Here is a 16,504-nt window from a genome sequence, read left to right on the forward strand (position 1 = left end):
AAGGAGGGCAAAACCAAAAACAGGCCAGGCCAAGCAAATTTCTTCTCCTTTCGTCTCACGGGCACAGCAGCAGCAGGATCCACTAGAGCCTTTTTCCGGCGGTGAGCTGAGCAGCGCAGAGCTACTTGGTGGGTGGAGGCTAGCACCAAGCTAGCCAGGAGGAAGAGACGAGAGACAGTGCCCCTTTTGATGACAAGAAGGGAGGCGTCAGGCGTGTGATTACCAGTGAGCTGCTTGCTACCTCTCAATCAATCCCTTTCGTGCTTGCTTTCCGCTGAAAAAGATGTGTTCTTGCCTACTACCCACACCCTGCAATCTAAGGATATGCATGTCTAAGACAAAAAATCTGCTCAAGATTCTCATGCCCCCATGGTTTTCCTAGCCCAAGATGTGCATGGAGGCATGGAGCCTTGCCTCTCGATCTCCAGCAGGGGAGAAGTGAAGTGCTGTGTGTCTTGCATGCTCAAGCGTTTTTGTTGTCTATTGTTACCAAGTTTATAGCTGTATAAAGCTAGCTGTGATTATCACTGATTAGATGCAGTGTGGTGGTGTTGAACTGTGTGTGATCAGATCCTGATCGGGTTACCTGCATGGAAGAGGGAGGAGGAGACCCCCAGCCGAGCTTCTCCCTGCAGGCACGCACCCCATCCGAAGGCGGGGCGGCCGTGGACCTGGACCTTCTCGAGCAGCTCCTGTCCGGTGACAACGGCTGGTTCGACGTGGTGTCGCGCTCGCCCAACTCGCTGGCGTCTCCCCCACCCGCGGCCTTCTTCTCAGCAGACGTGACGGCGGCTGCCGTGACGACGACGTCGTCGTCGACGCAGGCCGCCTCGAGCTGGTGGATTCAGACGGGCGGCGCGAGCCCCTCCTCCGTCCGGGATAGGTTCAGCCAGGCTCTGTCCTACATCCGGGAGACGCAGAGCGACGGCGACGTGCTCGTGCAGCTCTGGGTGCCCGTCAGCCGTGGCGACGGGCGGCTGGTGCTGACCACGAGCGGCCAGCCGTTCACGCTCGACCAGAGCTCCGACAGCCTCATCCGGTTCAGGGAGGTGTCCACAAAGTACCAGTTCTCGGCCGACGTCAAGTCGGGGGACTCGCCGGGGCTGCCGGGGAGGGTCTTCATTGGCAGGCTCCCCGAGTGGTCGCCGGACGTCAGGTACTTCACCACCTACGAGTATCCCAGGGTAAGGGATGCACAGTACCTCGATGTCCACGGCACCATGGGCCTGCCTGTGTTCGAGAAGGGGAGCTACAACTGCCTGGGCGTCATCGAGCTGATCATGACAAGGCAGAAGCTTAACTTCACCTCTGAGCTCAACACCATCTGCAGTGCTCTCCAGGTACCAATCTCACAGCCTCTGAAAGTTCAGAGTAGTGTATCGCAAGTGTATTAGGTTAGGAGATCAAATCACCAGCTTAATCCATGAGAAAAGCAGCAGTTTGGTTACTGATGCCACCTTGGAGTACCTGCATGACAATGATTGCTGTAGAAAATGGTTTGAGTGTTTCCAGGTTTGGGCTTTCCTAATGACGATGATCTTTTGCAGGCAGTTAATCTGAGAAGCGCAGAAGTCTCAAGCGTTCCACGCGTACAGGTGAGCAGCAAAGAAATTATGTATTCATTGTATCCCAGCTTTGTTCATTGTTTCACAGCTGAATTTTTGGCAAATATTGCATTTTTTAAAATAAAGAATTTCAGGACCTGTATATTCCAAATTATATGATATAGCAATTCAACACTTACTGTTTGCATGATGCGGAAAGCTACTTCAAATTGCATTTAAGGAAAAAAAAAACTTTGTCCCTATCTCAAATATAAAATAAGTGTAGATAAAGATATTGAGACATAAAACAAGGATACTTATATCTTCTAATGACTGCATGGCCACTCTTGTTGATTATCCACCAGTTCAGCACTGCTTCCTACAAAAATGCTTTACCAGAGATACTGGAAGTCCTGAGAGCAGCTTGCCTCACCCACAAGCTGCCATTAGCTCAAACCTGGGTCACATGTGCTCAGCAAGGAAAACGGGGCAGCCGGCATTCAGATGAGAACTACCCATACTGCATCTCCACCATCGACGAAGCATGTTTTGTGAATGAACCAGAGATGCAAGACTTCCATGATGCCTGCTCTGAGCACCACCTACTGCGGGGGCAGGGCGTTGCAGGGAAAGCCTTCACCACAAACCAGCCATGCTTCCTGCCAGATATTGGATCCTCAGCTAAACTGGACTATCCATTGTCTCACCATGCCAAAATCTTTAAATTAAAAGGTGCGGTGGCGATCCGATTGCGGTGCACGCGCACTGGGACGGCTGACTTCGTGCTGGAATTCTTTCTGCCAACAGATTGTCAAGCACTCGAAGAGCAGAAGGAAGTTCTGGACTCCTTGTCAGGTACCATGCGAAGTGTTTGCCAAACTCTACGAGTGGTCACCGACAAGGAGATGGAAGACGAGGCGATGCGGGAAACGAATGAGTTGAACTCATTTACTCCTCAAGGGAAGAACAAAGCTGAGGAGTTGTCCTTTGGAGGCAATTCAGCAGATCGTAGAGGAGAGGCCTCTTGGACAAGTCTAGCAGAAACTTCACAGCAAGAATCAGAGTTAGCTGCATTGCGAATGCATGGAATGTTCTCATCTGGAGGGCAGGGTCCATCTCTATCTGGTGTTCAGTCAGCTGCAGAAGGCAGCAAGGCAAAAAGGCGTACAAAGGCAGAGAAGACTGTGAGCTTGCAGGTTCTTCGGCAGTACTTCGCTGGTAGCCTGAAAGATGCAGCAAGGAGCCTTGGAGGTAAGTGAAATCATCAGATAAACGCAAGATTCAGCTATGGATAGTTTACTGCTTCAGTAGATACCATCAGTCATTTACTTATAGTGATACAAGTCATCGAACTAGCATGCTAATCTGATTAAGCAATAAGATAGTGTTATTTTATATAAGAAAGTCAACCGTCACATGCATGCCATAGTCAGAAGATGAACATTCTTATCACCCTTATCGTGATCTGTGTTTCCTTTCCCGTTTATAGTATACCACTAGACCCCATACATGGAAAGCACATGAACATGAAGGGACACATGCAAAGTATAGCACAGTAGAAAGTCAACTTTTCATGAACTGACACTACAAACAATAATACTATCTAGAATTTGGTGAGCAGCTCAACCTTATGATTTTTGGCTGGTTGAGCAGACAGTATACATACCCTAGAATTGATCGGTTTCTCATACGGTCTCATTCATTGCTTACAGCTAAAAGCCAATTGGACAAAACAAAACACTCAACTAATAGTTTGAAATGTTCAACATGTTGCTCTCACCCTTGGGCCCACAAACTAACCTATCATAATGGGATTAACGGCAATTATGACATAACAATACACGCAGGAAGACATACTTTTCAAAATAAGCCCATAAACTAACTTATCATAATGACATGGTATGATGTTTTCGAACTAGAATAGATGGTTTTGGAGCTTCATGAGTCAACATAGCTCAAATTATATCTTCCAGACAAAAGGGGGCAGACAGCATCCTTATCATGTGTACATTGCATCTACAGATTGTGATAACATCTTTTATGATAGCATGCTTATATACGAGCTTTATCTAGTTGCAAATATACTAACAACTTATTTTATCTCCCACAGTGTGCCCTACAACCCTCAAAAGAATATGCAGACAGCATGGTATAACCCGCTGGCCATCACGGAAGATTAAGAAGGTAGACCACTCTCTAAGAAAGCTTCAACAGATCATTGATTCGGTTCATGGAGCAGAGACATCTTTCCAGCTCAACACCTTGTACAAGGATCTCACAAACACCTCAATATCATCTGAAAACAATTTGTCAGGAAGTATGACCATTCCTCCAACTAATCAGAGCAATCTTACCGACTTTGACAAGCACCAACACCACAAATCAAACAGCATTGTTCCATCAACTTCACCCTCACACTCTTCGTGCAGCCACAATTCTGATTCAAGCCCCTCATGTAGCGGTGGTGCAAGAAAACATGCACCACAGGGTATAATTGATCTGATGAAGTCAGGAAATCCTGTAAAAGACAGCCCTATTCAGACTCTGCAAACAGAAAACACTTCACTATATGAGCATTTCTCAGTTCATGAGGCACCGACAGATCTTCTACAGGATGTTACTGAAAAGGCTAATGGTGGACTACATTCTTCTCGAAGCCCATCATCCCCCAAGCAGAATGCAGAAGCAAATATGAGAGTAAAGGCAACATTTGGCTCAGAAAAGGTGAGATTCAGATTGAATCCCAAGTGCGACTTTCAAGAACTGAAGCATGAGATAGCAAAACGTTTGAGTATAGTAGACACAAGCTCCTTGATTTTAAAGTACTTGGATGATGATTCAGAGTGGGTCTTGATGACATGTGATGCAGATTTACAGGAGTGCTTTCATGTATACAAACTAGCAGACATCCAAACAATCAAAATTTCAGTTCATTTAGCTGTTAGTCCAGCTACAAGGGTCACTACTGGTCCCACTGGTTTGTCATGACAACAGTATGAGCCTCACCACTTTACGAGGTTCATTCAGAATTCTACCTGGATTACTTGGTTTTATACTTGGGAAACTGAGAGTCCACATTTTGTAGTCCACAAGGTACTATGTGACACCACGTCCCAATTCTGCTGTTAGATCAATTAGTCTTCGATCTGTTGCCCAGGTTAGGAACTGATGATGAAACTAGAGTACTCCATAATGGGAAGATCAATTCTAGGAATTAGGATAAACCGAAGTAAGTATGCATTGCTTGTAAATACTCTCACTGATGCACCTGAATCTATGAAAGACAATGCAGTTGATTGGTTTGATAGGGTGAAGTATCTATAAATCAGATTTGCTCCAACTCTCCAAGTATGTTTTGGTTCTTGGAATACTGATGTGCAATAATCGTTGAAGGCTGTTTTCGGATAATTGATCAGCTACAACAGTTCTTAAGACAACATTCCTTCATTGGCTGAGTGACCAGCATGCTCTGTTCAATGGACATGAAGTTCTGCTTCTGAAATTGCAATTTTCTGCATCAAGGATTAGTTCTAGAAATAGGATGATAGGACACTTACTTTGTTCAATTTGTTTGTCCTTTAAAAAGTTAAAAAAATTGTATTGTACACTCATGCTACACCATGGGCCTCTTTGGAAAGAATGTCTACTGCCTTACCCATTAAGGGTGTGTTTGGTTGAGCTGTGGCTTTTAAAAAAGTAGTTGTGAGCTGTGGGCTGTGAAAAAGTAGCTGTGAGCTGTGCGCTGTGGGTTGTGGAAACACTGACGAGCTGTGGCTTTTGGGAAACACTAACGAGCGGACCCCACATGTCATTCATAGTCTACCTACTCAACCCTATCCCTCTCTCACTGACGAGCGGACCCCACTCGTCAGCCCTTCTTCTTCTTCGACGGGGACAGCGTCGAGCTCGCCGCAGTCAGGGGAGGGGGCTCGAGGAGGAGGTTGCGCTGCCGAGACCAGGGCCGGGATAGGGGCCGCGCCCGCGCCAACCTCTGGGGGCTCGAGGACCTGCCGCTCGGGAGCAAGCCGGCCGAAGACCCGCGTTGGAGCTGTCGGCGTTGACCTCCTCGGGAGCACTAGGAGGAGCTCGTCCCCGCGCCCGCCGGCCACTGCCGCCCCTTCCCTACGCTCGTGCTCACCGGCCAGGAGCCGAAGGAGAAGAGGGGTCCGTCCCCGCGCCTGCCGGCCGTCGTGCCCCTTCCCTGCGCTCGTGCTCGCCAGTCAGGAGGGGCGCCGCCGAAGGAGAAAAAGAGCCCATCCCTAGCCCCTTCCCTGTTGCATTGCCTGGCCTCGGCAGCAGAAGCACCGCCGGCCTCCTATTGCGCCGCCGCCGACAAGATGTGCCGCCGGGAGGAAAGGAGGGGGTCCGAAGATGGGCGTCGCCGAAGTACGGAGGGCGGCCGCCGGATCTGCGGGTGTCCGCCACCGGTCCCGCAAGGATGCCCACCGCCACGCTGCCCAGAAGACAGAGGGAGAGAAGGGGGCCGCCGGAGATGGAAGAGGAGCGCCGCCAGAGCTCGGTTGAGGGGGCTGCCAGAGAGGGCTGCGGGGCGCCACCGCGCCTCTGTGTTCTATCGGGAACGAGGGGGAGGACCGAGAGGAGATCGAGGAAAAGAAAACGAATCGGTACCTCATAACCAGTGGCAGGTGGGTAATTTCTTTGAAATTACCGTTCCACAGCCGGAGGAAGCAGGGCTGAGCGGCTGTGGATTTTGTACTGATGAGGAAGCTGCTTTTGCCCAAAGCACCTATGAGTTGGGTAGCCCTTTGGTTGGCTTTTGGCTTTTGAGAAGCAAAAGCAGCTCCCAAAAGCCCAACCAAAGGCACCCTAAAGACTGTTTTTCTTTAAGAAGCTTTCACTTGCTGAGCATTTGGCACGTCAACTGTCAAGTATCAATAAAAAGATTAGATTGTGTCACCATTCTAATAACTAGCACATGAAAGCAAAAAATGATGAAACCACAACAGAAATGCAACTGGGGTCAACATATTTAATTCAAGTTCAGTGCTAACCATTTATTTCATGTTGCCCTTGCTAATGATACAAATTACACCACAACCAGAACACAATGTAGCTTAGTAAATGAAATGTACATGGGTAGAGGTCTAGAGGAAGCATCCCGTGTTTGTGCATGCTACTCAGATCAAGCAAAGTCCAAAGGATACATTCTTTCACTGAGAGGTTCATGTCAGAAACACGCCTCTACATTATGAACTGCCATAGTCAAATAATGCAGAAGGAATATCGTGCCAACCATATCATGCATATTTCAAATGCAGGAACTAATAAAAAGCTTATAGAATTGAGATGCTAATCCCTGAATATGGAAGCACGAGGCAAGCCACTAATTGACTGCATATGTAACAGCAACCAACAACTCAAAAAACTAAGATATTAAACAGATTTGTTTAGTGTATTTGTCTTTTGCTCCCTGCTTAGCCTTCTTCTATTGCCCATAATAATCTCTCACATTTGCTGAAGTCAAAACTCTTGCACAAGAAACAATACTACCGGTCCTGACCTAAGCAGTCAAGTGTGCGACATTCATGTCCCCACCATATATATATCCTGGAAACCATCCCAAATATTACTAACCCTGAAATCTGAAGTCCATCCTTACAGTTCCAAGATTCACACTTTTCTTCCAAACCAGGATATCGGCAACACGTTTCAGCACCTCGTATTCCTGACAGGATAGAGTTGCTGACTTGCTGGTCAACCTTAAGGCAAAGGGACTCAACTTGGTTCTACAACCTTCCTGAAAACTACCTGTGACTATGCTGGTTTTTTTTAGTGCAACAATGTTTGCAGTCATTGTCCTAAACAACAGTTCACCAACTCATGAACAAGAAGAATGTAGTAACCAACTAACAATGCCTCGAGAAAAATCACATTTTCAACTTTGTTGTATACTGCATACACTAAAGCCCTGGACGTTACAAAATCTGACTATGTTTCAACTTTCATGATGGAGATGGTTTGATCTCTTTACTGATATATCAAATTAACTACATGAAAACAGTCCTGAAAAGCAAGAAATTGCAACAGAAACAAAATGGTATCAGAACACAACATTTTCACCACATGATGAAAAGTAAGACAGAATGAACTTTATCAGTTTTTTAAATGATAGTAAAAAAAGAGAGATGTATTCGATTTGAGACTGTTTCAGGTATAAGCTGAGTTGTATCCTAAGTTCCCAAAGCTAGATAAAAAAAAAATGCTGCCTTTATGTGTCCCCTCTAAGTCTAGGCAGTATGCAAAGTGATTTATTGCAACAAATGAACCTTAGTGATATACGAAAATTTAATCCGAAGAGTGAAAAGAATTCAAAACACAACGATACAGGAGATGTAATTAAGACATCCAGCGAAGCATACACAGCTAGTAACAAAACAATAGCTGGCAACAAGCTACTAGAAGCAATAATAAAGTCCTTGACAAAATCATGGAAATCAAGGCACCGGCAACATAAGTATGATGACAAGCAGTGCTGAAATGCATTTCATTGCTAGATCTAAAATTGACAAACAATCAAGCTTTTCTGAATGGCCATTTTTTATCAACAAAAGCCATAGTAGCCAAACCAGGGGCATTGCTCAAATGAATAATATGCTTAATAATCATAGAAACAATACAGTGACAAGACGAAGTTTGTAACTAGTAATCATACATCAATTAACTTGTGAAATTTGAAGAAGCTAGGATACAAACACTAAGGTGTTGATCTCCTAGATCTCTTTGTCAAATCACAAGAACGCTAGCAGGATACACTGAACCTTAGTCGTCTTCCTCGTCACTCTCGTCGCTGAAGTAGCCTTTCCTCTTCTCCCTCCTCGCCGCCTTCGCCTTCCCATCCTCCTTCTCAGCAGCCTTCTCCTCCTCGCCCCTCGTATCCACCACCGACGCCCACCGGTCGTCCTCGAACGCCGTGGCGGCGGCCTCCTCGTCGTCGTCCGAGTGCCAGGCCACCCCTCCTCCCCCTCGACCACCGCCGCCGCCGCGGCGCGATTTCTTAGACGGCGCGGGCCTCTCGCGGGGCCCGAGCTGGTTGCGGGGGCACTCGTAGGAGAGGTGCCCCTCCTCGCCGCACTCGTAGCACCGCGACTTGTCGCGGTACACGCGGCGGCGGATGAACTCCGCGGCGCGGCCGTTGTCGGAGGCGATGGAGGCGGAGAGCGTCCGCCCGTTGAGCACCTTGCCGTGCATCTCGGCGGCCGCGGCAGCAGCGTCCTCGCGGCGGACGAAGAGGACGAAGGCGACCCCGCGGCTGCGGCGGGAGTCGCGGTCCTTGAGGACGGTGACGAGCGCGACGCGGCCGAAGCGGGAGAAGAGGAGGTGGAGGTCGGAGTTGGTGAGCGCGAAGTCCAGGTTGGATACGTACACCGTCGACTTGGACGGCGCGAGGCCACCGGAACCCCCGCCTCCGCCGCTGCCCCCACCCCGGGGCTTGCCGCCGCCTCCCCCGGAGGCACTCGAAGAGGCGGCGGCGGAGGGGAGCGGGTAGCGATAGAGGAAGCTGTCGTCGTCGCCGTCGGAGTCGGAGCCTCCTCGCCGCCGGCGAGACATTTTGCTTGTGCTTTTTTCCTGCCCAGTGTCCGGATGTCAGCCAGGCCTCGGAAGCCACTGTATTATGTTTTTCTCTGGGCCGAACGTGATTGGGCCGCGTACTAGTAGTATATGGGCCAAATTCTGCTACAAGGAAGCCCACTAGAGGCTTCCGCTGCAGTCATACAGGCTGCAAACTCACGTTTGGTAGTGTAGGCGATGAGCAGGGGAGAATCAATCATTTAACACGATGAAAGGAGGTTATCATGCATTGGAAAATATACCAGCATTGCACGGTTTTACAACGAGGGCAAACATCACAAAAGAAACACGAGCAACCAGTGTAAGATTACACTATGGCTATATCTCATGCCAGATGAAAAGGAAGTGAAGTTTTGAGGCACATACGTGCACTTCTCCCCTTCGAAGCACGAGTCTCTGTGATTTTTTTTTCTTCTCCTCGAAATAACAGTACAGGAACACTGAATGAAACACCAGCCAATGCGAACGGTCGAGTCAAACGAGCATGCAAACCGGTGGCTCCTCTGATTCACAAATCCGCATGGAACTCCGCTCCCTCCCATTAACTTGCAGCTGACCAACGAACGAAGCAACAAGTGGCGCGCACTGCCCAGTCAACAACACCTGATGCATCTATTTAAACGACCCAAGTCACCGGCAGTCTAGACTGTGATCGCCGCCAACGGCGAACAGCATCACAGAAGGGAGTCAGGACTCTACCATGGGGACGGTGTGGGGCTTCACCTTCTCATTCCTCTGTTGCTGGTTCTTTTCGTCAGGAGTGACAGATGGATTTGGTTCTTCAATCCACAGGAGGGGGCCAGGCGATTCACGCTCCAGGTCGAGATGCAGTGCCGCTGCATTGGCTGCGTCAAGAAAGTCGAGAAGGCCATGGCGTCCATCGGGAGTCTCAGGGGTACACCGATGCTGACTGTTGATCTCCTTTTCTTTCTCTGTGTAGACCCCGCTGGCCATTCTTGAGACATTTCGCTTTATCGTGCCATAGGAATTGAAACTTCGGTAGGGGATGTTGACACTGGGGTTGTCACGGTGGTTGGGAAGGTGGATCCAACAGAGATCTGCCACTGGCTGAAGAAGAAGACAAAGAAGAGTGTCAAAGTTGTGCATCCTGATCCAGCAATTGAGAATCACAACCAGGTACTTCAAGTTTCCAGATGAATGTCTTTTGATATACTTTGATTTTCACTGGAAACTGTAATGGGGGATAATGCACAGTTGTGAGTTATGACATGGATTTGCAAAAGACAAACACCAGATTAGACTGAAACCCCGATACCCCATGTTGAGGACAAACAATGAATCTGAACAGTTAGTCATATTTTAGCAGTCCAGGGAGTTAACAGAGGTTCTATGTTCATGGTTCCACCATGATTTCAATAACTGAAACTAACACTCTACTTTGTTCTGTTTGTTGCAGAAAATGGTAGTGGTACTAGGAAGCAGTTCAAAAACTTGGCACACTACACCCTCAGCTCCACCATTACAAGATGACATGTTCTGGGCTCTTGCGCCACCAGTAAGTCATCATGATCATAAGAGCCTACAGTTGATCGAGGAGAGGATCAGGGACCTCGAGAAGGTCAGGGATGAGCTGAAGATAAAGAACCTGGAGAACGAGTTGATTGCAGCTAAGAGTGAGCTCAAACAGTCAAGGGAAGTGATCAACAGCAGTAAGAAGGCTCTGCTGGATAGTGCTTTTAATCAGCTCAAAGCGTATAAGAACCTGGAGGCACTCAGTCTGACACTATATGACTAACAAGTAGCAAGTAAAATTATGCAGCCATTCTATTCTGTGAGCGTTCTGCTAATTGCCACCGTAGCATCATGTTTTGTGAAAGTGCTCTGTGGTTTAATTGTGTCTTGCTACCAGGCAAGTAAAATTTATCAGTTCTTGGAGTCTTTGTATCTATCAGACCTGTGTCACCTTGTTCGAACTACCAAAACACCATTGGATGTAAATTTCCATCCCACTAGGGCAATTACCCTGCTTGGTATTTTGCTGAAATTGCTCGTTCATTTCCCCCTTGTTTGCATAATATATATAGGTGGTTAAATTAAGTAACTGAGAGGTGATATCAAAGTGGCAATTCACACAGAAGTTGCAGTAGTGATCTTGTCACAGCCACACAAAGGATTACCAAACTTCAATTGAGAATCATACTGGCATACACATTGAGGTTGAGGAGCTGGGAGCAAGCATGCAGACTAATTAAAGAGCAAAGCCAGAGGGTTCGAGGAACAAACTGGTGAGCTGATGATTGCTTCAGACATGCCTCCTGTGGTCGCCATCGTCATCGATGTGGAGGTTGACGCCGTGGTTCCGCAGCGCGTTGAGGATGGCCCAGACCTTGGTCTGGTTCTTGAACCCCTTCTTGGCGACCTCCTTCGCGGCGTCGGCGTGTATGGGCTCCCGGGCCAGGCCGTCCACCTTGAGGCGCATGGCGAGCACCTCCCCGACTGCGGCGGCCGCCTTTGCGTTGCAGGCGCGGCCGCACTCCAGCCCGTCCCGCAGCGGCCGCTCCGCGGTCGAGGCGGTCGTCACGATGCGGCCGCTCTGCCGGTCCACCACGTTCGCCGTCACGTACTTGAGCGAGATGAAGAGGCGCAGCACGTACCGCTTCGCGAGGGACATGGATCGGCGGCCTCCCCTCCCGGCTTGGCTCTCCAGGAATGGCGGGGGAAGCTGGAAGCGCGAGTGCGCGTGCGCGTGGAGCAGACGCACGCCAGTGGCTCGGTGGCGTTTCGTCGAACGGCTGGAGCGCGGGGCCGCGGACGGCGGGGAACGGGGCGTCGGATGAGCGCGTTGGGGGCGAGGTGACGGCGGCGGGGACGGAGCGGTGGCGAGGCGATCGTGGTGCGGGGAGGGAGGAGGCAGTGGGGTGGAGTTGGGCGATCGCTGCGGCGGCGCCGGAGGCGATTTGCTCCCAATCGACCGGCGGACCGACTCGACGAAGATAGGAAGAAGAAGATCGGTGAGCCCATTAGGTAGCCGCAGCAGCAGAACAGCCGACTGAGGAGCCCATTTTTTTTTCCGGCCCGGCCTGTCCTGGCCGGCTTCTTACACGGCCCATAGTGTGGTCCCCGGATCGCCGCGGCGGTGACAGACAAGAACATCATCTGAGTCAGTAGAGTTTTTTATTGTTTCTAATCCTGTCACCGTAATCTTATGATTGTTCTGACATTATCAGCCTAATTATAAAAATCATGACGATTGATTTGCTCGAGGACTTGATCCCTCAAAAATGTGTCAACCAAGCTGAAGAATCTGTTTGGTTATTATCCTCACATCAGTAATTCAGCATGACAAAAATGATTGTGCAAATGGAGAGCTGATCCATTCATACAGAATATAGGTCTTCAGCAGGGAATTGAAGCAGTAAGGAGCGAAAGAAATTACGTTGCTCTTGCAAATATAGCGAGTCACAAAGTCTGACTGAAACAGTGAAACTGAACACATCTTCCTTCTACTCCCCGATCCGTAGTGGCTAGCCAACAGTAGGCGCGGATCAGTAACCAGGCGCCGGCTTGGCCTTCTTCTGCCTCAGCCGGTTGTACCAGCACCTGACGACGGGGTACCAGACGACCGGGTGCCTCCAGACGGTGACGGCGGCCGCGAAGAAGCCGACCGAGGCGGTCTGCTAGCACAGTGCCTGGTACAGCGGCGTGGTGGAGGGGGTGACCAAGCCCAGGAGCACGAGCGCCAGAAAAGCGCCGATGTTGGCGAGCGCGGCTCTGTGCTCGTCGGATCGCACCATCTCCGTCCCGGTGCGGTGGCGCAGGGAAGTGAGAGATGGCCGGGAAGTTCAGGGGAGCGGCGTGGGGCCGCCGCAGCGGGGGAGGGAGGGAGATTGGAGTGTTAGAATAAGTCGTCAGTACTGATAGTATTGGACTTGGATAGATTGAGAGTCAGACATATATGTAACAATATCAAGTCGTAGTTGGTTTGGTCAGTTGATTTGAGATAGAGTTCTTGGTAGACAAGTAACAAGTTGTATCTCAACCGAACCATATCACAAACGACTTGCTCGTGTATATCTAATATATAAACACCTAGCCGTGGCCATGGCGGGATAGATAACCATGTTCTACCACTTTTACATCTACAATCCTCCAAGTCAAGCAATGGTGTTGTCTTCTTCCACGCCAGCGCAACTTGGACCACCCATATCTGAGATGCTCACATGAGATAACTACATCATGTGGAAAGCCCAATTCCTCCCTACCGTACGTGGCGCCCAGTACACGGGGATCCTAGATGGAACTGTTGGTGAGCTGCCCAAAACCCTTGAGGTGGCCAAAGCTGAAGAAGGAACTTGTGCCAAACCCCACGTATGATTCTCGTGGGTGGCCAAAGACCAGCAACTGTTGAGCTACTTGCTCAATTCCATCACCAAGGACGTGTTGGCACAAGTGGCAACAGTCACAACCTCGGCAGAAGCTTGGCAAGCGCTGCAAATCATGTTCGCAGCACACTCCAGAGCTTACGTGATGAATCTTTGCATGCAACTCGCTACTCTCAAGAAGGGTAGCATAGCTACATCAACCTACTTCAACAAGATGCGCGCCATCAAGGATGAGCTCGCTGCAGTAGGAACAATCAACAAGATGCTGAGGTTGTATCACATATTTCTCGATGGTCTTGATTTGAATACAACTCGTTTGTGTCCTCGATGCTTGGGCGAGTTGAGCCCATCTCGCTCTCCGAGCTTTATTCTCAGTTGATGGCCTATGAGCTTCGACTCGAGATGTATCAAGATGCAGGCCAGTATCAGTCCTCGGCTAACTCAGCTAGTCGCGGGCAAGGAAGCTACCGTGGCCGCGGGAACAAGAACAATCGAGGGCGTGGCGGTGGTGGCCGTGGCCCTCCAAATCGCAACAACAGCAACGGTGGGAATCAACACAAGCAAGGAGGATAGAGCGGCAAGCCCGTCTGTCAGATTTGTAAGAAGGTGGGGCATGAGGCTCCAAGATGCTGGTATAGGTATGATAAAGATGATGATCAACAACAAAACAACAAGGTGGCAGGCACGGCATCAACTGGTTATGGTTGTGACACAAATTAGTATGTTGACAGTGGGCATCAGACCATATAACTGGAGAACTTGACAAGCTAACTGTCAGAGATAAGTATAATGGGCGTGATCAAGTTCAGACTGCAAATGGTGCAGGTATGAAAATTAGTCGACTTTACATACCCCTGTTAGAGATTTACATCTAAAAGATATTCTTCATGTTCCAAGTGTCCATAAAAATCTTATATCTGTTTATCGCCTAGCTTCCGATAAAAATGCCTTCCTTAAGTTTCACCTAAATTCTTTCTTATCAAGGATCAGGAAACGAAGAACATTCTGCACCAAGGTGATGTCAAGGTGGCTTGTATTCCCTCAAGTCACATACATCAAGAGGAGGTCCCGTCAAACAAGTTTATGGACTCAATAAACCGTCCACCTTTGAGCAGTCATCCTGCTTTTCCCATAGTTGATCGTGTTCTTAGCAAGAATAATCTTCCATGTGTTAGTGATAAAAGTTCTGAGTCAGTGTGTGATTCGTGTCAGATGGTCAAGAGCCACCAATTACCTTATTCAAGTTCACATAATACATCTAATGCTCCTCTTGATCTAATCTATTCCAATGTTTGGGGCCCTGCACCCATGTTTGTTGGTCGCTATACCTATTATGTGAGTTTTATTGATGATTATAGTAAATACACTTGGCTTTATCTTCTTAAAAAGAAATCTGATGTTTTCAAATCTTTCAGAACTTCCAAAATTTAGTTGAGCGACAGTTAAATAAAAAGATCCTCTCTATGCAAAGTGATTGGGGGAGAATATGAAAAGCTAAACTCCTTTTTTCAGTGGCTTGGGATCACACATCAAGTCTCTTGCCCTCATGCTCATCAACAAAATGGGGCTGCCGAGAAAAAACATCACCACATTGTAGAGGTTGGTCTTGCTCTATTGGCTAATACTTCTATGCCCTTGAAATTTTGGGACCAAGCGTTCCTGACTGCTAGCTATCTTATAAATATTTTGCCTAGCAAGGTTATTGATTATGATACTCCTGTTAGCCGCTTGCTTCATGAACAACCCAACTACAACTCCCTGCGCATATTTGGTTGTGCCTGTTGGCCCAACCTAAGACCCAATGGTTCTCACAAACTTTTGTTTGCTCTATAAGATGTGCTTTTCTTAGCTACAGTGTCTTGCACAAAGGGTTCAAATGCCTGGATATCTCAACCGGGCACGTCTACATCTCCCGCGATGTTGTCTTTGATGAGTCATATTTTCCCTTTGCTCACTTACATCCTAATACTGGAGCCCTTCTTCGTCGTGAAATTGTTCTTCTTCCTGATAATCTTCGCAATCTAGGGGATGTAGGTTGTCTTGATCACATTACTAATCCTACTAAATGTGTTGACAATGAAGAAGTGCATGAAAATTCAGAGTCTAACTCAGCGCTAGATGGGCACTGGGAGCTTCGGAACGCAGCCGCACGGGATGCAGACGATCCGGACACGCGATCCCAGGTGGATTCGCTGCACCTGGCGGGAGTATCCGGTGCGGATCCTGGTGCTGATCCACCTGCCCCGACAGCAGACGCGTCCGAGGTTGCCGGAACCAGCGCTGCGTCACCACGTGGGGGGGGGGGCAGCCGACAACGCCCCACCGCATCGATAGCGCCTAAATCGCATGTTCCTACGGCCATTCAAGAGGATTCGCTACCTTTGTCTGGATCTTCTGCACCAGCACTAGGATCATCTGTGGTTTCTGATACACGGGCATCCAGTGACCATATGACCCCGCCTAGGTGGCGCACAAGGCTTCAAAGTGGCATAGTTAAGCCTAAAAAGTTCCATGATGGCACTGTACGGTATGGAAACTACTGTTCTACTAGTGAACCACAAAGCTTACAAGAAGCTATTGATGATCCAAGACGGAAGCAAGCTATGAATGATGAGTTTGTTGCATTGCTCAAGAACCATACATAGCATTTAGTTCCAGAGAAGAAACGCAAGAATATAATTGATTGCAAATGGTTGTATAAAGTCAAGAGAAAGTCAGATGGGACTGTTGACAGATACAAGGCTCGTCTAGTAGCAAAGGGATTTAGACAAAGATATAGAATTGATTATGAAGGTACCTTTAGCTCAATGGTCAAAATTGTTACAGTAAGACTTCTTCTCTCGGTTGCAGTTTCCAGAGGGTGGTGCTTGAGACAACTAGATGTATAGAACACGTTTCTACATGGTATTCTGGAAGAAGAGGTGTACATGAGACAACCTCCTGGTTTTAAACAAGCTGGTGCTTCACATCTTGTATGTAAATTGGATAAAGCTATGTATGGTCTGAAACAAGCTCCTTAGGCCTGGT

The 16,504-nt window shown here is 48.5% G+C and overlaps 3 protein-coding genes across 5 annotated transcripts; 1 reads left to right on the forward strand and 2 right to left on the reverse strand.

Annotated features, from left to right (window-relative positions):
- Positions 1–87: 87 nt before the first annotated feature.
- On the forward strand, positions 88–5,206 carry LOC101777377 (protein NLP1). 3 transcript variants are annotated; one of them, XM_004957506.4, is made up of 5 exons: positions 88–225; positions 571–1,340; positions 1,548–1,595; positions 1,910–2,795; positions 3,655–5,206. In XM_004957506.4, exons 2-5 carry the CDS (start codon positions 591–593, stop codon positions 4,530–4,532), a joined length of 2,562 nt encoding a protein of 853 aa, XP_004957563.1. In that variant the 5' UTR covers positions 88–225; positions 571–590; the 3' UTR covers positions 4,533–5,206. The 3 variants fall into 3 exon arrangements, with proteins under 3 accessions (XP_004957563.1, XP_004957564.1, XP_004957562.1); XM_004957507.3 differs by lacking the exon at positions 88–225 and adding an exon at positions 232–448 and having other exon boundaries at positions 542–1,340; XM_004957505.3 differs by lacking the exon at positions 88–225 and adding an exon at positions 232–448.
- A 102-nt stretch (positions 5,207–5,308) lies between these two features.
- Positions 5,309–9,204, reverse strand: LOC101778728 (U11/U12 small nuclear ribonucleoprotein 31 kDa protein). Its single transcript, XM_004957509.3, has 2 exons — positions 8,324–9,204; positions 5,309–6,426 (listed from the first exon to the last, which is right to left on the reverse strand). The coding sequence occupies exon 1, from the start codon at positions 9,111–9,113 to the stop codon at positions 8,325–8,327; it is 789 nt and encodes a 262-aa protein (XP_004957566.1). The 5' UTR covers positions 9,114–9,204; the 3' UTR covers positions 5,309–6,426; position 8,324.
- Positions 9,205–9,214: 10 nt separating this feature from the next.
- Positions 9,215–12,144, reverse strand: LOC101778325. The gene is made up of 2 exons (XM_004957508.3): positions 11,379–12,144; positions 9,215–10,202 (listed from the first exon to the last, which is right to left on the reverse strand). Exon 1 carries the CDS (start codon positions 11,764–11,766, stop codon positions 11,398–11,400), a length of 369 nt encoding a protein of 122 aa, XP_004957565.1. The 5' UTR covers positions 11,767–12,144; the 3' UTR covers positions 9,215–10,202; positions 11,379–11,397.
- Positions 12,145–16,504: the final 4,360 nt, after the last annotated feature.

Source organism: Setaria italica, chromosome II, assembly GCF_000263155.2.
Source record: "Setaria italica strain Yugu1 chromosome II, Setaria_italica_v2.0, whole genome shotgun sequence".
Classification (NCBI taxonomy): Eukaryota; Viridiplantae; Streptophyta; class Magnoliopsida; order Poales; family Poaceae; genus Setaria; species Setaria italica.

What these genes read in the sequence shown, in the direction of transcription:
- LOC101777377 (XM_004957505.3), top strand. Translation starts at nt 370, where the DNA reads ATGGTTTTCCTAGCCCAAGATGTGCATGGAGGCATGGAGCCTTGCCTC. An exon ending in CCATCTGCAGTGCTCTCCAG is followed by an intron (nt 1,341 to 1,547) that starts GTACCAATCTCA and finishes GATCTTTTGCAG; the next exon opens with GCAGTTAATCTGAGAAGCGC. An exon ending in TGCAGCAAGGAGCCTTGGAG is followed by an intron (nt 2,796 to 3,654) that starts GTAAGTGAAATC and finishes TATCTCCCACAG; the next exon opens with TGTGCCCTACAACCCTCAAA.
- LOC101778728 (XM_004957509.3), bottom strand. Translation starts at nt 9,113, where the DNA reads ATGTCTCGCCGGCGGCGAGGAGGCTCCGACTCCGACGGCGACGACGAC.
- LOC101778325 (XM_004957508.3), bottom strand. Translation starts at nt 11,766, where the DNA reads ATGTCCCTCGCGAAGCGGTACGTGCTGCGCCTCTTCATCTCGCTCAAG.